Here is a 24348-nt window from a genome sequence, read left to right on the forward strand (position 1 = left end):
GTATTAACATTTTCAGCAAAAAACAAAGTTTTTAAAAGTCTGATTTTTCCTATGCTTTTGTTCTATTTTTATTGCTATTTACAGAAAAACTAGTTTATGTTTTTCATTTCCACTGTGGATAGAGGAAAAGCACTTAAAACGGAAGCAGGGGAACTTTCTGTTAGATAAATGGAAATATTTCTTGCTTCTAAGGCCTGCCAGGCAGAGACCCCTTAGGATATTCTGTAAGACTCCCGAACGTGTTGAGAATCGTTGTCTCTAAAATACCCTGTTATTTCTCAGACACCAGTCCCTTTGCAGTGACGTGCCTGAGACTCCTGACATTATCTTTGACCACAGCGTTTGAAGTAGAGTGTCCTGTTCTTTCTTCCTCCCTTTCCAGTCATCCTCCCCTCTTAGTAATCTCTTTACAAGTGTGCCTCATTATCTCCATTTTGAAGCTTCTGCATCCTACGCACTTGGTCGCAACTACAGAATTTTCAAGGCTTCCCTCATGAGCAGCCTTAAATTTTAAGATAAAGAAATCTTTGGGACATAGGTTTTCACTTTCACATTTAAATTTATTTATTTGTATATTTAGTTTTGGATCAGCAAAGACTTTGAGGACATGATGCTTCCAGTAGCTCAAGTTTACTATCATTTATTGTGTAGCGGTAATATAAAATATGATTTTTAAGGTCATCAGAAGGACATCACCTAAGGCCTTCCAAAGGGCAACCAATGAGTAAATATGTTGAAGTGTCATGCTTCCAATCATCAGTGAGGCTGTTTAGCACTGAGGTAGCACAGCAGATCATAATTTCTTATCTTTTATCCTCTGGACTAAGTCAGCTTACAGGTTGGTGCTGTGCTGTTCCTTACAATTTGCACACATTCCCAGTTTCTGGCTCTAACTCTCCCTTTGTGTCCAAAAAGTGGACCTCAGCTTCTTGTTTTGCATTACTAAGAATAGAGAGTAGATGCTAAAAATGACCTTCATATCCCACCAGTGACTAAAAGCTGGCAGCAAAAACATACCTTCCTTGGAATGACTTTTCATGTTGGTTGTTAAAATACCTGTGAGGTGTTTCTGACAAGAGTCAGTGAGCTTATTATGCACCCAGGCACTACTGTGGTGTCACATTATTTCTTAAGGGCACATCATGGGCTCTACATCAAATGGCAAGCTTCAGTAATTAGGTGCTTGCTCTGATAATTAACCAAGTGGCCTCACAAATGTGGCTTAGCCCCACAAGTGCTGAGATAGCAAGGCATTGAAATTGCGTCTCAAGTTAGCCCTAAGACTTGGTCAGCAAGTTCTGGCTCTGTCATGTGACACTTTGGGGGTATATTGTCTGGTAATCATATTTGACTGCATGCGATCTTGACTTCAGTCCTGTGTTTCTTGACCTTGGCTCTATTGACATTTTGGGCTGGCTAGTTTTTTGTTGTGAGAGTTCAGGGGGTGGTGCTGCCCTGTACATTGTAGGCTGTTTGGCAACATCCTTGGCTCCTACCCATTAGATGCTAAGTAGCATCCCCCCAGTCATGACAAACAGAAATGACTCCAGACATTGCTAAATGTCTCTGGGAAGCAAAGTTTGCCATGATAATAAGTCACATTAGCTCTGGTTTATTAAACCGGGCTAAGAAGGTGTTTCCTTTTTATCCTTCACCATCTCGTGCTCATGTCATTTTGAGTTTTGTGTTTTGTTAAAGAGGACACCTTTTCAGATAGCTTACCACTGAACGCTACAAAGTACTCAAGGTGTGACCACTGCCTTTACTGGAATCACTTGGGTTGCTTATTAAAAATACAGGTTCCTTGGCCATCCCCCCAACCCAGTGAATAAGAATCTAAAGGAATGAGCTTGGAAATGTGCATTTAAAACAGGCATCCAGGGAGATTCTTGCACAGACTAAATTTTGAAAACTATTGTGGTGGAACGTTTTGCAGAGATTTCAACAATTCTCTTCTGTGATTCCATCACTGCATTTTGCTTTTTAAAGTGATGGCAGCTGGGAGCCCATTACTTTGTCTTAGCAGGGGTGTGAAATACGGTGAGCAAAAGTGCCGTATATAGTTGCATGCTTAGTTGACCAAATTCCAATGAGAGAGGGTTGCACTGTAATCTTGGGTCATCTGTGATTTTGATGTGAAAATCATACCATGGTTGAGTTCCAGGGAGTCAACTTACCTCATTTTACAGTCAAATGGCTTGGGGCTCAGAAAAGTAATTTGCCTAAATTCTCCCAGCAAGTGCGTGGCCAAATTAGGTTTAGAATATTCATTCATTCATTTACTCAGTTGATATTATTGAAAATTTACACTATGCCTAGTAGTGAGCAAGGCACTGAGGGATCAAGGCTGATTAAAGACATCATTTTTGCTGATCATTTAGCAGGTTAGTGAAGCAGATACCAGTCACACAGATGAAGTTAAAGGACAACTGTGAAACATACTGCAGATGTGGGGGAGATGGTGGTCTGCCATGATGCCATGATGCCATGATGCAGGGGAGGACAGAAAGACCTTCCAGAGGAAGTGGTTGAGCTGGTGTCTAGAGGCTGGTGGGAGAGAAGAGGGAAAAGAATTCCATCAGAATATATAGCAAGTGCCAAGGCTTGAGAGCTAGAAGGAACATGGTACCTTTGAAGCACTAAAAGACGGTGAAGGTTAGGCATTGAGTTGGAGGCTTTTAGGTCAGTTTAAAGATAAATTTAAAACATTATCCTAAAGGTGATGGGAAGCTATTGAAATATTTTTAATGTGAGTATGTTTGTGTGTTTGTGTGTGTGTGTATGTGTGTCTATCATAACCAGATCTGCCTTTTGTAAACGCTTTGGTTATTGGAAGCAGATCGTAAGGAGGGAAGCTGTCACTTGCCTAGTTCTGAGGCCACTGTAGCAGTGTAGGTACATAAATAAATAGCTTTCATTGGGTAATGTATCAGGCTGAAAAATGGGACCCCAAATTGTTCACTCTGTTAGCTTACCTTACCACTAGGCTCACTACCTCACTGCTTGTGAGGCAGAGGTGAGTAAGTTAAGGATCTTGATTTGGGGAGATAATCCTGGATTATCCAGATGGGTTCAATGTGATCCTTATAAGAGGGAGAGAAGAGGATCACAGTCTGTAGCGCAGGAGAAGCAAGACATTGGAGGGAGGCAGGGAAGGAGCCATGGGCCAAAGAATGCAGGTAGCCTCTATAGAAGCTAAAAAAAAGCTAGAAAACAAATTCTCCCCTCAGAACCTGTAGAGGGAACCAGCCATGCCTATATGTTGACTTCAGACTTCTGGCCATGGGACTTTTAAGATAATAAATTTGTGTTTTTTATTTTTAATTTTTTTTTAAAGATTTTATTTATTTGAGAGTGAGCGTGAGTGGGGGAGGGATAAAGGGAGAGGGAGAGGGAGAGGGACAAGCAGACTCCCCACTGAGCAGGGAACCTGATGCAGGGCTCAATCCCAGGACCCTGAGATTATGACCTGAACCCCAGTCAGACATTTAACCAATTGAGGGACCCAGGTGTCCCAAATTTGTGTTGTGTTAAGCTACCAAGTTTGTGGTAATTTTTAGCATTAGGAAGTAATAGGAAACAAACAAATATAGTGAAATGGAGATTGCTAGAAATTAATGGATTCAAGAGACTTTTAGAAGGTAAAATTGATAGCACTTTGCAATAGATTGTATTTGCAAATGAGGGGGTGTCAAGGGTGACTCCTGGGTATTGATTCTTATTATTCAGATAGTATCATCTCACAGCATGGGTGTAGATCTCATTTTTCATATTGAAAACCAGATACAGTTTCTGAGTATGAGGATCTAGAGAACAATAATTAAATTTTGTATGCAAGTTAGTAAATTAACTGAAGGGAAGTCATATTTTGAGGGTCATGGTATTTGATTGTCAGATAGTAGTAACTGAAAAGCAATGGTTAGGAGGATTACAATCAAGGGTCTGAGCGAGTATCTTCCCTGGGATAACTTCACATTCATTATAGAAGCATGACAGTTCTCTTTATATGCTTCCTGTAACAGTAATTAGATGTTGTCTCTACAGGCTATTTTATTATCTCTAATTGTCCCAAGTGCCTTACAGAGTTGCCTAATAGGAGGACCTCAGCACTGAATTACAGGTGTGCTGGAGGTACTGCTGGTCTCAGCCTCTGGCTGATCTGGACGGGATCTGAGGCAGCAGAGTTTGGGGGCCTGGCTATATCCTCTCAGTGAGTCTCACCTGATTATTCCACTATATCCTAAAGATGTGTAATATACTGTGTGTGCTATATGGGAAAAAGATTGGGAAGCACTTCCCTTTGGTGTTCCTTCCACAGTGTCTTCCATGGATGTCTTGCATCAGAATCCTTGGTGGGGATATTGGGTGAGAATCCTGAAAGATGATTTTTAGCCCACAGCTGTTAAATCTACCTGTCTAACAATTCTTAAATCCATCCCCTTGTTCATACTGCCACCTGAGTTTAGGCTCCCATCCTTTCTTGCCTAACTTAGTGTGATGGTTTTAATGTAACTCTATTGATTACCAAGCCAATGGCCATTCCTTTCCCTCTTGCTAGGTTGGCAGAGACCAATTTGCACTCTAGCAGCAGAAAATGCCCAGTACATCCTTTTCACAGCCCAACCATGAGATGTGATTCAGTTCTAGACTATGGGAGCCAGAGAGAATCCACTGTAAAGCAAATATGAAATGAATTCTTTGGAGATAGTAAATACAAAGGAGCTGTGGGAGAAGAGGTCCTATTTTTTGCTTCCTGGTTTTGGATGTTGATGCATTAGAATGTGAACGTGCACCTGCTGTAGTGATCCTACAGCCAATGGGAGAGCACTGAGAGGGTCCCTGCAGTAAGCCAGTGAACCCTGACATTGCCACGCCCTGATGCATGTGTTCTTGGAATGGCCTGTATTCTTGTTTCTTAGTAGTCATGAAAAATAAGCTCTTTTTGTTTAAGCAGACTTCAGCTTGGGTTTTTGTAACTTGCAGCCAAAAGCATTCCTAGTGAATACAATTTTAAACCCAGTCTTCTTCATACATACCTCCAGGATTTCCCCATTTCAGTTCATTCTCCACACTGACAGAGTAGCCATCTTTCTGACATGCCAAGCTGATTATGCCACCCACCCCTAGCTGAGTGCATTAGGGGTACCCTTTGCTTCCACGGCTCATACAGTTTCACATGCCCCCGATTACCTTTTCAGTCTCAGATTCTGTTAATTCTCCTGTCACTATGGCTATGGTCCCTTTGAATTGTCTGTGACTCCTGGAAGACACTATAGTATTTAACACCTTTGAGACTTTAAAACCCTTCTTTCTGGAATATTCCCTAAATCCACTATCCCCCTAACAAATACTCACCCATTTTCAAGACCCAGCTCAAATATTTATCCCTTCCATAAGGAGGCTTTCCATGGCCACTACCTCCTAGTTCAAGGAGACTTGTTTCACTCTCTCCATCATCCCTGAAGTCTACAGAAGGCAGTATGGACTTTCAGGGTAAAATGTATAACATTGTTTATTCATTTATTTATCATTTTCCTTTTAATTACCATTTCTCATTCATCTTCAGATCCCTAGAACCTAACAACATACCTGGAACACAGCAGATGTCTAATAAATGTCTGTAAGAATAAGTGTTTGAGAAGATAAATGGAAAGATCATGTTTGTATTACAGAGTAACCACTGACATATATTTTAAAACTCATTTAAAACATTCCCTTGTAATTTCTCTCTCATTACTAATGAATTATAATATTTTGAAGCTGGAAACTTTATCTGTGAAGCTTACAAGACAAGAACTATCTTACTGTGCATGCTGAAATTGACTCTAAGATCTCTACACAGTATGTTTCTTGCTCCTTTGTAGAAAATCAAAGAGCAAGATTTTCTCCTGTCTTTATTCATGTCAGACGTTATTTAAAATCAAAGAAATATGAAAAGAGAAATCAAGTTATTTATTAAATAATATCTTAAGATTGTTATTAAAAAAGAAAGGGTCATGAACTTTATCCAATAAGTATCCAGTAATGATTAGTCTATTTTTTTAGATTTTTTTAAAAGATTTTATTTATTTATTTGACAGAGAGAGAGAGATAGCAAGAGCAGGAACACAAGCAGGGGGAGTGGGAGAAGGAGAAGCAGGCTTCCCGCTGAGCAGGGAGCCCGATGCGGGGTTCGATCCCAGGACTCTGGGATCATGTCCTGAGTCAAAGGTAGACGCTTAACAACTGAGCCACCTAGGCACCCCAGTAATGATTAGTCTAATACTGAGTCATTTTTTATGTGACCATATAATATTTTTCTTTTTATCAAACCTCCATGTCACATGACCCTGTTTTTTTCAGACACTCACAAAAGCTAGACATTTTTACTGCAACTGGTTTAGACAGCTATTGCTTTCTACTGAGGGGTTCCCTACATCACACTTCCCCTCCTGTTGGGAGGCTCTGGAGCGCCATGGGTCTTTTTGACATTTGGCTTAAAGAGAAGTTGACTAGGAGATACATTTAATTTGGATATGGGGGGATAGATTTATGTGGTTTGCAGTCACTTCTGAGTCTCATTAGGCTATTTTGAGACATCCTTGTGTGGGAATGGCTTCCAGGAATTCTTTACCATCCACTCCCGAATTAACCCAAAGTTTTTGACTTGAAGATGTAGAACCAGAGGTCATATGTCAGTATGAATTTGCTCCATGGCATTCAGCACAGGATGAGTAGTAGAGAAAACAGTTTGAAATGATGGAGTCAGAAGCTAGTCTATGGAAAAGATATTATAGAAGTATGGCAAGCAGTTAAGTAGTAAAAATACACCTTTTGGAATTTTGTAATATTTATGATTTTTGTTAGTGTTTAATTTTTGTGATTTCTTTTAGCATTTAACACATGTTTAATTTTGTACTTAATTTTATATTTTTTATGTTCTTTTTCATAAAGAGGGTTCTCAACATTGTATAAACTGCATGCTTTACAAAACCTAGATCTTCCCTAGATATACGTATGTCGGAATATAGTTTCCATAGAACCGATGCAGGATTAAGCTAGCTATTAGTTTTGTTATTTTTAATTTTTATCTTATTTTATTATATTTCCAGTTCAGCCACTTCATAGAGGAGGAGGACACAAATAAATCCTCCCTCTTCAGATCACTGCAATTTTAATCTATACCAAATTTGTTATGTTTTTAAATGACTTGCTGATAATGTGTCTCACTAAAACTTTCTTGTGTTAGGAATTTTGTAGACTTTCTAGAGAAAATTCAGGATATTTGCTGTAAATAGGGCCTAAGTTTTTATTTTTTTTAATTTTAAAAATATTTTATTTATTTATTTGAGAGAGAGAGAAACTAGAGAAAGTGAGTGCACAAGAAGTAGGGAGGGGCAGAGAGAGGAAGAAGCAGACTCCCTGCTGAGCAGGGCTGGATTCCAGGACCCCAGGATCACGACCTAAGGCAAAGGCAGACGCAGAACTGCCTGAGCCACCCAGGTGCCTCAAGGTCCTGTTTTTAAAAAGATGGCATATTTTAATTCTTATTCACCCTTACTACTCAGATACAGAGCTGGGTATTGTGCCATGGAGGGCATAGCTAATATCTTGCCAGATTGGGTAAGCAGGTGAGGGGAGAATTCATTTCAACAGAGCATCATAATTGAACTTTGACAAATCTTTTTTTCCATCCCATTGTATAATGCTATTTTTTGTTTCATTTTTCTTTTTCTCTAAGGTTATCATTTCTTTCTTTCTTTCTTTCTTTCTTTCTTTCTTTCTTTCTTTCTTTTTTTTTCTTTTCTTTTTTTTTGGGGGGGGTTTTCTTTATGGAGTAGAGCAATATGATGAGAGTAGAAAGATAGTGTAAATCATTCTGTGACTTTCAGGGAAGGGCCTGCTCTTGAATACCTTTATATTTTGGGAGAAAAGCTAATTTTAATTCCCTGACCTTATTTAGCTGTAAGTCACATGAAGTGTTCAAATTTTAAGTGCTGAAACCTAGGTGGTCATGGCGCTTTGTTCTTGAAGAAAGATGGTAGTGCAGCACCATGGATTTTCAAAAATGCCTCTCCTGTAGTGGTTTGAATGCTGGCATAGTTTTGTATTTTTCCAGGTGTCGCACCTTGCCTTTGGATTCAACCTGTGACTTCTGTGTGCTCCTAGAAATTTAGGTCTTTGTTGCTGGTGACAGGGAGGAAAGCTACCTCTGGGATCTACAATAAAATTTTGGGGTCCAGTATGTAATACATATTCTTTCCATGGTCTTCTAAGAATGATTCGTTATAGCTCTGTGCCTTTCTGTTTCTGTGCCGTATGTGCTCTTCTGCTGTATATTCTGTAAGTTTTCTACCAAGTGCCATTATGGGCAATCTCAGTGCAAATACCTGGAATAGTTTATTAGGTCTTTCATGACCCAAAGTAGTTTTCATCAATCTTGTCCCTTCTTTCACTCCTATTTGAGAACCAAATTTCTATTTAGAGGAATGACTTTCCTTCCTGGTCCTGGGACCTGTTGACTTAATACGCCACCTAGCCTTTCACAAGATTGTCATATTTGTCAGATAATCTGCTTTTATTAGATCCAGCAAAAAAAAATATACGTTTCAGGATAAAATTTGCCATTCATTTTTCTGTTTTTTACTTCGTTATTATTTTCAATATTTATTTTAAAAATAAATCATATTTATTTAACCATTCATTTCAAGGGGCGCTTGGGTGGCATAGTTGGTTAAGTGGCTTGCTCTTGGTTTTGACTCAGGTCATGATCTCAGGGTCCTGAGGTCAAGCCCCACATCAATTTCCACATTGGGTTCTGGACTCCCTGCTCAGCATGAACTCTGCTTCAGGATTCTCTCTCTCCCTCTGTCCCTCCCCCAGCTCACTTGTGAGCTCTCTCTTTTTCCCTCTCTCTAAAATAAATACATCTTTTAAAAAATTTAACCCACAAAAACTCCATTTTTTTTTTTTACAATTATAAGATTATTAGTTCAGGCAGTGGTCTCAAAATGTGATGTTAGATATAGTTCAGGTGGGGATTATAATTAAGATTAAATTTTTAACCAGTTTTTAAGACAGAGTATCTATACATAGGGAAAAAAAATAAAAAAGGAGGTTTTCCTATGAGCCCTATGGCATTTGTTTTGCACACTACCAAAAAAAGAATTCTTTAACCAAGTGAATACTAAGAAATAACTCGAGTTTTAGTTGGACTCACTATGTATTATCACTTCATTTATTAATTTATTCCAACACAAATTTATTGAATTCTACCCTGTGTGTTGTGGAAATTCAGTGAGCAAGAGGACTGAATAAGAGTTAACAACCTCAGAACATTTCTTCGTTTTATAAAGCCTGCTTACAAAGAATTATATCTAGGGTCTATAGGAGCCAGTGTTTTGAAGTCACTGCAATACATTTTTAGTGAAGGACACACTTTGTTTGAAGGGATCCAATCCTTGTATTCTATGATGTGAGAGCTTTCTTCATCGGCTGTAAAGACATCTAACACAAGAGCAAATCAAATTAATGAGCTTTTTGTGGTCTCAAGAATGAAAATTGGTGTCAAGAATGAAAATGAGGCCCTTGTGTTTTTAACCACACCCCACAGCCAGGGTATATAAAGAAGGTTCTGAGCCTGAGGACTCATCACACAGAGAAGACACATTCCCCTGCTACCTGAGCCCTCCACTCCTGACACCATGTACTGCAACACCTTCTCCGGTGCCGTCTTCCCAGGATGCTACTGGGGCAGCTACGGCTACCCCCTGGGGTACAGCGTGGGCTGTGGCTACGGTAGCACCTACTCCCCAGTGGGCTATGGCTTTGGTTATGGCTACAATGGCTGTGGGAACTTCGGCTACAGAAGATACTGGCCATATGATCTCTACTGATTTGCTGAAATTGCTGAGGCGTAGAATCTTCTCTCCCAAGGCTGAGAGGCGCCCCTCCACGTCCCTCCTTTACTTCCTTCTTGAGTCCTCCTTTGCTCCTTCACCTCCCAGTTGCTGCTTCTCAGACCTAGCACCAGAGTCCAGAGGGAAGGAGATGAAAAAGCAGATGACGCCTCCAGCTGCCTTCCCTGGATGATGTTCTTTGAGACATTTTCGGAAACTTGATGCCCAAACATGTATTTCTTCTGAATTTTTCACCACGCTCATGACTCTTGATAAAGTTGTGGATGTGTGTGTTGAATTCTCAATAAACTTGTCTCAATCAGCATAATACTCTTACCTGAGCAGTTTCCTTTCTTGGTGTGCGCATATTTTCTGTTACATTGAGTGGGGAGGGAAGTGGATTTATTTTTCTCTTGTGGGCTTTGGGAGCAGTAAGAAAGCAAATAATCCTAGATCTGGTGTGATAAACAGGCAAGAAGGGGCTACTTGTAAAGGGAAAAAAAAGTCTCTCTTCACCTTTTACCTCTGGCATCTACCTCCAATCCTTGCGCCAATGGGGCACCACTCAGCGCTTGGTGTTTCTCATCTCACCACTCCTTCCCCTCCTCAAGGAAACCCAATATTATTTCCATATTTTTTCCAGTTATTTCCATATTAGTGCAAATGAAACCCACTGTGTTCCCTCTGCCAGGGATGAAAGAATGTAGAATAAAATACCATGTTCCCTACTAAAAGATTCTGAAGTCTCAAGTAATAGAATAGCTATAGACATATTTTAGGAGCCTGAGAGCCTTTTAGGGGAAGGGATTATTCCCTTATATCAAAACACCTATGGTATTTATTTTACAGCTTAGAAACAAGGATGGAAATCTTCTTAATCTTTGTACAATAGATACCAGGTAGTGAGTTTTACTCTTTAAAGATATGAGTAACTTTTCATAAACATGGGGAAAAAGTAACTATAAGGAAGTGTTTCTTTTTTTTTTTTTAAGATTTTATTTATTTATTCATGAGAGACAGAGAGAGAGAGAGGCAGAGGGAGAAGCAGGCTCCCCGCTGAGGAGGAAGCCCGATGCAGGACTCGATCCCAGGACCCCGAGATCATGACCTGAGCCGAAGGCAGACTCTCAACCATCTGAGCCACCCAGGCGCCCTAAGGAAGTGTTTCTGAAGATAGACTATCTCTGTGTTCCTTTAGCGAAAAGAGCTATATTCCTTTCATAAGCCAAGTCAAAAATGTCTCAGTCCTCCTGTTGAAGACATTTTATGTATAGTAAAAATATTCTTGGTGACAGCAGGATTTGGCTTACCCTTACTCTTTTACTGAATATCTGCACATGGCTATATTGCCTCTGATTCACCTTGTAGCTAAAAATGTAAAGGCTGTTTGGAGAGATTATTTTAGAAGAGAGTATTTTCTCCACCATATTTCATCCAACAGATACCTTTTTAAAAAAATTCAAAAACATCTCGTTCAAGGATTTACTTAGTGGATTCTTTCCCAGGAGATTATTGTGATAGCCAATAAAATCTCCAGTTTGAAACTTTCTAGCAGCTGCATATTAATTCATGCTGAGAATTATAATTTAATCAAACACATATGCTAGAATAGGAAAAGAAAAGAGGGGTTTTTCGGGAATTACAGGGTCAGGTTGAAACTAGAAGATGTCTATTTCATCGTTCTAGAATGATGACTGAGTTATATAAAATTTGTGTTTGAAGAGACCTCAGAGAGGTATCTTACCCCAGTATTTCTGAAACTGTGGTATGCAGGGGAATGGGGAGCTGGCCTAAAGAGTAAGTCGTTATGCCTCTCCTCTAGGAATTTTGACTTGGTACATCTGAGGTATGGTCCAGAAATACAAATTTTTTTCAACTTAATTGAGGTATAATTGACAAATAAAAATTGTATAGATTTAAGGTGTTCAACAGAATGTTTTGATGTGTGTAGACATTGTGAAATGATAACCACAGTCAAGCTAATTAACATATTATTCACCACCTCATATGGTTAGGATTTTTATTTCAGGTATATGAAAGGGAGCTCAAAATCATTAGTCATTAGGGAAATACAAACCAAAACATAATGAGTTATCACCTTACATGTGTTAGAATGGCTCTTATCAAAAAGATAAGAGATAAGTATTGGTAAGGATGTGGAGAAAAGAGAACCCTTATACAGTGTTTGTGGGATATATAAATTGGCTCAGCCACTACAGAAAACAATATGGAGGTTTCTCAAAAAATTAAAAATAGATCTACCATATGATCCAGCAATCCCTCTTCTGGGTATATATGTATCCATAGGAAATGTAATCATTATCTCAAAGAGATATCTCTACTCCCATGTTCATTGCAGCATTATTCATAGTAGCTTAGATATGGAAACAGTATCTCTTCATGGACAGATGAATGGATAAAGAAAATGTAGTATATATACAATGGAATATTATTCAGCCTTAAAAAAGAAGGAAATCTTGTCATTTGTAACAACATGGATGAACCAGAAATCTAAAGTTTTTAGAAGTACCCCAGGGCTTCTAGCTCAGGTGGTCTAAGTTCCACATTGTAAGAAGCACTGTTTCAGGGCCATTACTTACACACACACACACACACACACACTCTTATTTATTATCTATCTGTCTATCTATCTATCTATCTATCTATCTATCTATCTATCTATCTATCATCTATCATCTATCTATGATCTATCTATCCTTAGGTAGCTAAATCTTGAAAAAGGAAAATCCTTTACATCACAGGCTAAGGACAAAGGAAGAAATCCTTTACACCCAAAGATGCAGGAGATGGGCACTGAAGTACATCTATGCTTGTCACATTTCAATCACCATACTGGGGCTGAAGGTTTTGATGCCATGCTCTGCTTAAAGGAGAAAGTGTATTATTTGATGATTTTATAAATTCATATTTTCCTATATAATATGAAAATGTTCTACATTACTTGATATCATTCAGTGATTTTTAACTGTAATTCACTTCTATTACTTATAGTTTTTTAAAAAATGCATATACTCAGTCCCTCCTCTCTACCTCCCTTCTGATGGGAATATCTCCTACAGGGTATGGGAATTTGTATTTAAACAAATATCCCTGAGTAATTTAGGTTTGTACCACCAATTTGGAACAATTACAGGTCCTTTATTAAGGGTTTCATATCCCATCTTTTTCAGCTTCTTCTATTTATTTTGAAACTGGGAACTAAGATGTTTCATCTACATTTATGTTGGATTCATAAGAATGAAAACAGAATAAATAACATTTTATAGATAGAGTGAAAAAGAAGAGTGGGAAGAACATTTGATGCTACATCCAGGCTCAGCTGTGGTCTATAGGGGTGTAGTTAGCTCTTTGTTTCTTTCTTTTTTTAGAGAGAGAGAGAGAGAGGGAGTGAGCAGGGGGGAGGGGCAGAGAGTGAGTGAGAGAGAGTCTTAAGCAGGCTCCATGCTGAGCCTGGATGTGGTGTCAAGTCCCCAACGTGGGGCTTGATCTTAGGACCCATGAGATCATGACCTGAGCTGAAATCAAGAATTGGTCACTTAACTGACTGAGCCACCCAGGTACTACTAGGTATTTGTTTCTAATTGTACATCAGTTTTGGTATTGAGCTGAGCCAAGTTTAGTGCCCCGCACATAGTAGAAACTCAATAAATATGACTAGATTATCTCACAAATTTCTTCAATAAACATGAAAAAGATGTTAAACATCCATTTACTAATATCCAATAACTCTTCTTTAATTCATAGCCATTTGTGGATTGGAAGTCTAATGTCTGCACATTCGATGACTTGGATTCATCTCAGGTCACACATGAAGAAAAGTACTGTTTTTCTTTATTACCTTCCCATTAATTGTTTATTGCTCCTAATTATCTGAAAAACTAAGTTATGTATATTTAAGATTTCCCTGCTGAATAGAGCCTGTAGAACCCAGAAAGGTGATTTGAATATTAAAGGAATTTTATCTACAGAAGAAGAGAGAGGGAAACAAGGAAAGAAAGATTTGCCTTCACATTTTAGGATGGTTCAGAGTAATTCTTCCCAGAAGAAAGGCATGGTTAGAGGATATTCTGAAGTACTCCTTGAATTATTAGTCTGCAACTAAGCGGGGCACAGACAAAACTGCATGGCATCACCCTCACTTGAATGTAGAGGGCAGTGTTATTTCTACTCTGCTTACCATTTTCTTAATGACTTGTTTCCGTCTCCATAAAGGAGGGATATCAAATGCTACAAGTTTCTTAAAAATTTTATTTAGAGCATTTTTACATTCTATGTATCAAAAATATATTCTTAGGTCTTTCATTAGCACCCACCACCTGGTTTCAGGCTTCCTGTCCACTCTCCTAAGCCTTCTGTTCCAGTCATTATGCTCTCTGTTTCTTAATTACTCAGAAACAATGATTCATTAGTTGTAGCTAAATATATGAATGCTAATGTATATTTACCCATTTGGTTCACAGGAAAGGTTTAAAGTCCCAAAGAATTTTCTGGGGCTAACTTTGATAGAAAATGTGTTATGTGATATCCTGTTCAACATTTCCCAAATACTCTCTAAAGGCTATTTTGAAGGTATCTAATAGTTGCCCTCATCACATGGTCGGTAGAGAAATGCTCTCCAAATGTTACACCTTATGTGAGCACAGTATTTGATGACCTTATCCAATAAAAATGTTGGCTATGAAGTTATGACCATCAAGAATGTGAAGAGCAAGTCTAATATATGTAGGAGATCCTATGCTGTATTTACATTTTTCTTGCATATGAGAAGTGACCAGATGATTCTTCATCACTCCCATTTTTCTTTTGCCTGCATTTTCTTGCTTTTTGTTCTATACCTTTGTTCTTAAGTTTCTTACTTCTTAGAGAATCACAGGATTCTCTTTTATTTCCATAGATTATATTAAAGCAGGGGTAATTTTTAGGCAGATTTATGAGCAGATTCTCAGCAAGAAGAGAGATCAACAGAAGCACCTTCCCAGTACAGAGAAATCTGACAGTCAAAATGAATCATCATTTTCAGAGATTCACACTGGCCCTGCCTTCCAGACCCCTCCCCTGCAAGGGCTTTCAGTCATAGTAGACACCTAAGAAAGACTATCAGATACCTTACAAGTTAAAGTTTTTCTTTACTTATTGAAGATACAAAGGAAACATAAACATAAAACAATGAAGAATAAATGGATGACACTGGCATTTGATAGAAATTTTTAAAGTTAAATTCTTTTTTTCTTATTCAAAGAAAGGTTTGCCTGCTCTTTTGCCCAAAGCTTCACACATAAAAGCAAAGCAGAAACTGGAAATGCTTCATACTCACATGGATGTGATTTTTGATTTCCCGTAATTTTCCTTCAGCTACAGGGTGGTCTTTCTCAGAGCTAGCCAAGATAAAATAGCTGCTGCCCAATTGACATGTTCAACTCATGGGTTCTGATGGTAAATGTGCAAGTAAATCACACTTAAAACCAACCAACCAACCAACCAACCAACCAACCTTGTGACTCGACAACAGCATAACTACTTTTGAGCTAAATGTTTGGTAAACATATTTTTCATCCCATTGATCTTTTACAACACTGAAAATCTTCTAGAGTGGGTTTATTTGAGATTTTAGCTGAGGTCATCATTTTCAGTATGATTTTTCAGTCATTTTGATGATAAAAATAATTAGGCAAAGAGAACTAATATTTAGTATGTTCCTGGGCTTGTAGTAGATCATCACTCCTCTTTACACCCTCAGGAGGTTGGTTTTCTTTCAGGTTCTATTTCCTTCATGAGGGAGCTGAAATTCAGAAAGTTCAAGTGATGTGTTCATGTCTCAAGGCTGGAGAGAGACAGAGCAGGGTTCTAATCAGCTATGTTTGATGACTTGCTCCTACTAACCAGAGTTGACTCCAATTTTGTCCTGTAGAACTGTGTGCTCCACGAGGAGACCTTAACTGTCTGTTCACCACAGTGTCCCAAAATAAAGCACAGCATTGGGTTCATATTGAGTCTCTAATAAATACATCATGAATGAAAAGGCGAGATGTTATTTTTTTCAAATTAAACTAAAGAATCCCTAATCATGGCAATAAAGTCTTTTGAAAATCATTTGTTCAAGTCTGAAAATGGTACTATTTGGCTTGTTTTTTTGTGTTTTTGTTTTTTTGTTTTTTGTCTTTTTTTTCCCCCCTGACATCCAAGAGAGATTTCATAAGTGGGTGGACTCTGAGCCCAGAAACACTCCTGACATGGAGGAGAGGACTGTGGATGCCATTTGGTCGGGATCTACCAAAACGATAAAGCAATAACATCAGGCAGCAGCTTCACTTACCCCAGCTCTGTCAATGACATTTATTCAACTGTGTCTTTTAGAATTTTAGAGAAATCAAAGATAGTATTGTATTTTTCAGTACAATTCTTCATAAATGTAAAAATGATTTGATGTTCTGCCTAAGAATAATGAGATGAGTGAGCTCTTCAAAGTTGCACAGTCCAGAGATAGAAGGCCAATGAAGAAGGCAATAAAGGGATGGGGAAGAGGCATGTTCATCTGACAAAGATTTTCAACTTGACCAAACTAGTCAGGCTCCTCTGAACTCTCTTCTCAACTAAGCTCCGACTTTTGGTCTTCCATGTTTGTCTCTGCATTGTTAAATTTTAGTAAGAAACCTGCTAAGTGAGTTAAGTCACAAGCCCCACCCCCACCCCCCCTCAATATCTGATCACCCTCCATATCAGGTTCCTCATCCTCTACCATCTCCCAGGTGACACCTGATCACCCTGGCCTGCCTTCAGCAAGAATCCTGCTAGATTGGTTTAGCCTGAAACCAATCCCTTTCCTTCTTACCCCTGATACTTCCTCCTAGTAATTTTCTATCCACTGACTCCTGCCTTGTTCCTTGGCTATAAAAGCCCACTTTTCCTTATATGGAAATATATGGAATTGAGCCCAATCTCTCTTCACTATTATAAAACTCATACTACTATACTATAGTTGCTCCTCTTGAATAAAGTCAGGCTTCCAATCTTAATAAAGTATCATGAATAATTTTTTTAAAATACATCTCAGCTCTCTGCATTCCTTGTCTGCTTTCAAATTTTGTTTTTATAATTTATAACATCAAAAGAAACTTGACGTTGTCACCTGAGTGCTATGCTACACTCTTCCTGGTCCTTGAGGCTTAATTCATCTGTACCAATTTATATGTACACAAACTCCTACTGTAATCCCTGCCCCAGTGTGTCCACTCAACATTTTATAATTATGGTATTTAGCTGCATATGTTTATTTTGATTGTAGGCTTATTTGTCTTGTCTTTGCTTCTAGTTTGAAAGGTTTGTTAGATCAACAAGCTCTTTAATATCTGTACCTCAAATGCTGATATAGAGTTTTATAAAGCATGAAGACATTCAGTAAATTCCTGAATGGTTTGGTGTTGTAGCCAGCACGTTTTTTGTTGTTGAGAAGTCTGATAATTGGAGGCTTAAATTTGACTCTGGTTTAATCCAAGACTTTGAAAACACAGGAGTAACTTCTCATTACAGGGACAAAACCCATAAAGAAGAATTCCTTTTTGGCAGTTAGTCAAGCTCAAACTTTTTTCAAAAAATAAGGAGGATCTCTTCTTTTTCCGATGAGATCTAGGAGATTAATGAGAATTTTAATTCTCTTGATGAGGGAGGTACATTTCTTCATCATAGCCCTCCACTGAGGTTATACCAGTCACATAGGAAGGATCCCATTACATGCTGTAACCATCAGCCTCGATGCCTGATCAAATCCTTATCCCTGGACAATATATTGTGACTTCTTCCCTGACAACTTCGACTCAAATGGCTAGTGGAGAAGTTCTGGGTATTCCCTGGGCCACCTGACTCTGTATATGGTAGCACTTTCTTACCTGTGGGCTATGGCCTGGATTATGGCTGTAGTAGTTACTGACCACTTAGCTACACTGGGCAACAGGAGTCTACTGGTTGATCTGCATGTCTGAGAGCTTGGCACTTCTGGGATACTTTGTTCTTTTGTTTCCAGTCTGATTCTTTCTTTGACTCCCAAGATGCTACTTGACCAAATGCAGCTTCTTCATACACTGGATCAGGTTCACTTTAGTACACATTGCCTTCAGTCTTTACATCTTTGAACTTTTGCAGAAGTTCATCATTTAGGTTTGTGATTCTTATTTGAAGTATGTTCTGCCTTAACATATTTGTCAGTAGTTTATCTTGAGGACACTTCTGTTTTCTTCTCAAAAACTCATCTGAGTTGATATAGGACATGTGGTTTGAATATGTTTCTGGGGGTCTCATTTCAGTTACTTTGTATGAAAAAACAATGTTTTAAATCCAGTAAAATGAAGATTGATTTTTATATTTTATCAGAAGATGTTAGCACTAATATCCAGGCTAATTTAAATGGGGACTTGGTGATGTTCGGGTTAATTTGGTTTGCAGAGTAACATCCAAAGTCCAGTAACAAAATCCAACCAATTCACTTTGGATCCCAAATAATACAAAATGACTGTCTATATTGAAGTATATATCACATACCCAATCAATTTGAAATTCATTTAAAAATTAAATATATTAACATGTGTAGTTTTGAACATACATTTCTCTTTCATACTATTTAATTTTATCTCATCTCTAGAACCATGTTTCTCAAAGTGTTGGTTTTGAACCAGCAGCATCAGCATTAACTCTGGGAACGTTTTAGAAAGGCAAATTCTCAAGCCTTCTGCCTCTTTTCCTCCAAGAGCTACAGAATCAGCAATATATGTTTTAACAAACCATTTAAGAGATTCTGATGTATGCCACATCAGTAAAATACTGCTCTAGAACATTAAGTGCATTGGTTTATCAAATTAATATAGAATAAATTTAGTTAACAACTTTTAAGAGTTAGATTTGGAATAAACAAAAGAAAACAATGATTTTAATATACATATATATTGTACCTTATTATTTCACTGTATATTCATGTACATTGCCTTCTCAGAACTTCACAAAACCTCTTAAATTAGGAAAGACACTTATGTCTTCTTTACAACTTTGTGACTGAGGCACAGAATGTGCCTGTCAAAGGTTAAGCAAACAATACGCAGATTTCAGACCAGATCAGAATTCAATTCTTCCGATTCTACTACTGTGGTCCTGTCATTTTATTACATATTGACCAAATTACATTCTAGTAAGTGATAAAAACAAAATACAAGCAAGTCCATGCAAGGTTTAGATAATTCCTTGGACATTTTATACACTTTATTGAAGGAAGTAAAGAAATACATTGGAATAGTCTCAACTTTGAAGGCCAACACTTTGTTCTTCCACCTCATATCAAATATAGTCCCAACAGGATTCTTTTTCCTTTTTTAAGATTTTTTTTTTTTAATTTGAGAGAGTGAGTGAGAGAGAGAACATGAGCCAGGGAGGGACAGTGGGAGAGGGAGAAGCAGACTCCCTGCTGATCAGGAAGCCCACCACCTCAGGGGGCTTGATCCCAGGACTCTGGGATCATGACCTGAGCTGAAGGCAGAGGCTTAACCGAATGAGCCACCCAAGTGGCTCCTCTCCAATAGGATTCTTGATATGATTTGGATCCCTATACAAAGGTGGATTTAAACATGAGCAATCCAGGGTTAACTAGAATTCTGAATATACTCTTTTCATTAACTTTTTAAAAATATACACCAAGCTCCATGTGATCTTCTGCTATACTTTTCTAAAAAATGGGGTATTATAAGGAATTAAGTAAAAATTGGAGAATTATTTTTATCTTATTAAATTTGTACTTTGATACTATAATTTAGTTTTTTTCCTATTTCAGTAATCCCATGGGGCTTTTCCCAGTAATATTGATTATATTCTAGGGAATAGTTAAATAAGTGAGAGCTGGTTGGCTTAATGATTTAAATATATGTAAGATGTAGAGTCAGTTCACAAATTCTTTAAGTTTTGGTTGAAAGGCTAATATTACATTTCTGATGTGTTTTTCTCATTCTGAGTGCTGGCTTACAATTAATTAGTCATGCAAAGTCATGTTTCTTGAGGGTAGATTATTGGGAGAAACTACATGTCTTTTATCTCACATGGTTGATCCTGTGAAATATTCCATTCTTTTCATTATTTTCTCATGCTTGGTAGATCTTGGTTAGAATCAATGCTATTTAATAAACTTAGAACCTAAACATGGTTCATAATTCCATGACAGAGGAGGAACAGTGAAGAAACTGAAAATTCATTAAAAAGTTAAGGAAGGTAGTGGCCATCCTCAAAAACTGATTAAATGCTCATAAATATAAAAATATATTTCCTCATAATTGATAAATATCAAGTGATAACTAATGCAAAATATTTGCATTTACATCGTGGAATAGATTCTTAATGAGAAATAAACACTTCTGGATCTCATGAGATATATTAACAGAAGATTTGCATTAGTTTTGAAACATCTATAATGGGCTCAATCATGTATTAAAAATTTCTTAAGAGAAGAATCTCTGGGTATCTTTATTTAACCCCACAGTTTAGATAGTATTAATAATTCATTTTTGTGACCAGGAAATATCTGTAATCTCACAAGCAATGTTAGATAATACAGTAAGAATATTTCTGATTGTTTGGAAGCCTGATTTTTGCTGGTTAAACTGGGAATCTCTTTTTACCAAAGACTGATGACATTTCAGTAGCTTCCGCATTAGAAGAGCAAACTCATTACAGGCCGTTGATCAACCTCAAATCATTTTAAGGGGCAATGAAGACTCTAAGGAACAAGGGAGCTATTTGTTAGCACATTTTCTAGTGGGGGTGTATGAAAGACCTTGGGCAAATGGAACAAGTCATTCTCAGGAAACACGGTCATCTCCTAACAAAATGTCCTTTAGCTTCTTCAGTGGGAGCATCTACCCAGGATCTTACTGAGGCAGCTGCGGTTAGGGGTAGGTGTTGGCTGTGGTTATGGCCACACCTACTCCCCAGGGGGTTATAGCTTTGGATATGGATATGGTGGCTTCTGGCCACTTGACTACAGAAGATGTTGGACATTTGAGCTCTATTAAATAACCTCTGAGCATGTGAACTATTTCATAATCGGCATCCTCAGGAACTAAACCTGAAACGATGTTTTATGGACAACTTTCTTGAGGATAAAATGTGAACTTCAGATTCTCTATGTATTGAACTGTGCAAGGTAGAGTGATCATTAACTTTGTGGGTTGAACTTTAATTGAAGTCTTAATTTTCCTTGATAGAATGCTATACCTTGTTTTAAATTCCCCCAGAGTATTTGATTTTCAGTTTTCCCACTAAATTTTGGTTTCCTTTTTAAAATTGACTTCCTTATTCTAATAAATATGCTTAACTTAGCCTATAAATGTGATTTTCAATTTTGCTTCTTTCTCTTGATTCATTCTTTGTGGATGTATTTTTCAACTGCATTTTGCAATGAACACAATACTTTGCTATTCTAAGCATTCTATCTACTAAAGGGATATTGATTTAAGGAAAAAGTAGACCATCCATGGTGAGTTTGCAGGACCTCTCTTGCCTTACTTTTATTCATATTATACTCTCAAGTAAGAAATCTGGGGACTAAAATTAGCCCTAACCTCTCTAATCTCCAGATCTCCAGTGTGTTGTGTTCCTCAGTAAGGCTTTTTAGCCTTTTTTTTTTTTTTTTTTGAGAGAAAGAGAGTGAGTGTGGAGGAGAGGGGGAGAGAGAGAATCAATCCCACGACCCTGAGATCATGACCTGAGCTGAAATCAAGAATCAGATGCTCAACCAACTGAGCCACCCAGGTGTCCCAGGACTTTTAGCTTTTAAAGAATGCTTTCCAGTTTCCTATTGTCTTTATTCTGGCTCAATGCTTACAATGTCAACTAGAAGAATCAATGGATAGAAGCTATCTTGAAATTTGCATCCTTTCTATGTCCATGATATTCTGTTTTCGGTTTGCTTTTTGTGGTTAATTTCTTGAGTCTGTTATATGAGTTTAATGGTTAAAAAATTACTAACAGAAAGACAAAATTGTGAATTAAAGTAAATTCCAATGATGTTAGGGTGGCATTTGCCTCACACAGCCAGCGAAGAAAAGGTTATTCTCTTGAGTATTCTCAATTGACTACATGAAAGAAGATGAGAAATACATTTTAAACTCCTTTAAATATAAAAGGTCAAGAAAGGTGAATTTTGTTATAATGAGTTGTATTTCACATTCTGGTTTATTCCTGAATCACCAGAGTTGACATCTTAAAAATGGACATGGAAGACAAATGGCAGAAAAATTCACCGCTTTAGGGGATAAAACCTGACCAAAACCAAGTCTCCAGAATAATATTTGTATCCCCCTGGGTTCCTAGCACTGTGCATTCATGGTCTTTCATTGAATTAGCTGTTGATGCTAAATAATCTTTTTAAATTTTTAAAAAAGATTTATTTATTTATTTTTAGAAAGAGAGAGAGAAATTGAGAAAGAGCAGGAAGTCTCCTCCTTGTGCTCATGTTCTCTCTCTCTCTCCCTCTCAAATTAAATAAAATCTTTAAAAAAAAAGAAATCTGGTAGTTTCTTAAGTGTCTTATCAACTTTGGCAGATATGTAACATACACAAAATTTATTTTACAATAACCTGGATTCCACAGTTTTTGGATCTGAGCATGCATAGACATTCTAGTCAAGCTGTTAAAGGATACACATGTCAGAGTTCTACCTCCATAGATTCTGGTTCAGCAGTCTGGAGGCACAGTCTATTCACCTGTGGTTTTAACCGGCACCAAATGATCGTGAAGCAGTGGTGTCACAATTACCTTTTAAGAAACACTAATCTAGATAAAGAAATTGACGTGTTCACTACATCTTTTCAGGGTCACGCAATTAAGTGGTATTCCCGAACTCGTGAAATCAATTTCAAAGGCGACCCAAAGAAAGTGAAGAGCATAAAGGAAAGTTGTCACCAAAGGGACAAGTGCAAGGCAGACAGGGAAAGATGGAGAAATCTTGGCTCAGGAAATTACTACAGAAACCGAATAAGTCATATCAGGAATGAATCAGCAATGTAATGTGTAATTAAAAAAGAGCTTGATACAAATGTGAGTTAATAGAGGCAGGACATGTAGGAAGTGATAATTAATCCTTCTTTTATATGGCAGTGTCCAGACCCATATTAGAATATTGATTCTGTTAGCATCTGAATTTCATTAAGAATGTAGGAAATTGAGGAAGAGTCTAGAGAGAAGCATTACAAATTATAAAAGGGAAAGAAATTGAGCCCCATAGGAAAAGATTAGAAGACTATGGCTTGTGATTTGCTTTCATAGAAAAATAAAAATATTCTGTTTTTTTTTAAAGATTTTATTTATTTGAGAAAGAGAGAGAGATAGTGAGAGAGAGCACAAGCAGGGAGGAGAGGGAGAAGCGGGCTCCCTGCGACGCAGGACTCGATCCCAGGACCCTGAGATCATGACCTGAACCAAAGGCAGATGCTTAACCGACTGAGCCACCCAGGTACTCAAAAATATTCTATTTTTTAATGAATAATTAATTGTTCATTGAAAACAGTACAGAAAATAACTTAATATTATCCATTAATCAGGAGTAACTAATAGCTCCTTAGTAATTGAAAGCAAAATACATTTTATCTTTTAAAGTGTGATTATTTTGAATGCTCTGCTATGTAATTAAAAATTATTTGAAAACAATTTAAAAATGATTGCATTATATTTCTCTACATAAATACAGCATATTTAATTTATTTAATCTCAGTTTTACATAGAGTATTTTCAAATGCTCACCACTTGCAACAGTGTTTTAACTAACATCACTAAGTATCACTATTCCCATTATAATGATTTCCTTTAGAACTCCAATTAGAGCCAACACACTAAATCAAAGTTCAGAAATATTTTTAGGGTTCAGGACACATGTTATCGTCTAATGTCAGGCTATTACGTTCCTTATTCCTTACTATGGCCTATAGGACCCTGAAGAGAACTTTCCTGAAGCCCCTAACTCAATTACTCTGTTTATAGCATTTATTATTAGTTAAAGTTATCTTTTCTTTTTTTAAGATTTTATTTATTTATTTGACAGAGAGAGACACAGCGAGAGAGGGGACACAAGCAGGGGGAGTGGGAGAGGGAGAAGCAGGCTTCACGCAGAGCAGGGCACCCGATGCGGAGCTCGATCCCAGGACCCTGGGACCATGACCTGAGCCAAAGGCAGACACTTAATGACTGAGCCACCCAGGTGCCCCTAGTTAAAATTATCTTATCTAACTATTAGTTACCTATAAAAATGATCATAGTTCCGGGGGCGCCTGGGTGGCTCAAATGGTTGGTGTCTGCCTTCGGCTCAGGTCATGATCCCAAGGTCCTGGGATGGAGCCCCACATCTGGCTCCCTGCTCCACGGGAAGCCTGCTTCTCCCTCTCCCTCTACTGTTCCCTCTACTGTGCTCTCTCACTCTCTCTGTCA

General features: G+C 37.8%; 1 protein-coding gene and 1 non-coding gene across 3 annotated transcripts in view; one reads left to right on the plus strand and one right to left on the minus strand.

Annotated features, from left to right (window-relative positions):
• The window catches only part of KRTAP8-1 (keratin associated protein 8-1), a 47823-nt gene extending 37914 nt beyond the window's left edge, over positions 1–9909 (plus strand). For both annotated transcript variants that reach the window (XM_073894492.1, XM_073894530.1), the window contains one exon: positions 9593–9909. In XM_073894492.1, the coding sequence (XP_073750593.1) occupies positions 9684–9875 (192 nt within the window). In that variant the 5' untranslated portion in view covers positions 9593–9683 and the 3' untranslated portion in view covers positions 9876–9909. The remainder of the gene's footprint in view (positions 1–9592) is intronic.
• On the minus strand, positions 7083–7200 carry LOC112834658 (small nucleolar RNA SNORA29). The gene has a single exon (XR_003210982.1). It is a non-coding gene; the product is annotated as a small nucleolar RNA SNORA29 (small nucleolar RNA).
• Positions 9910–24348: the final 14439 nt, after the last annotated feature.

Source organism: Callorhinus ursinus, unplaced genomic scaffold (genome assembly GCF_003265705.2).
Source record: "Callorhinus ursinus isolate GAN/ISIS: 27379988/994484 unplaced genomic scaffold, GSC_fseal_2.0 scaffold1, whole genome shotgun sequence".
NCBI classification, from domain to species: domain Eukaryota; kingdom Metazoa; phylum Chordata; class Mammalia; order Carnivora; family Otariidae; genus Callorhinus; species Callorhinus ursinus.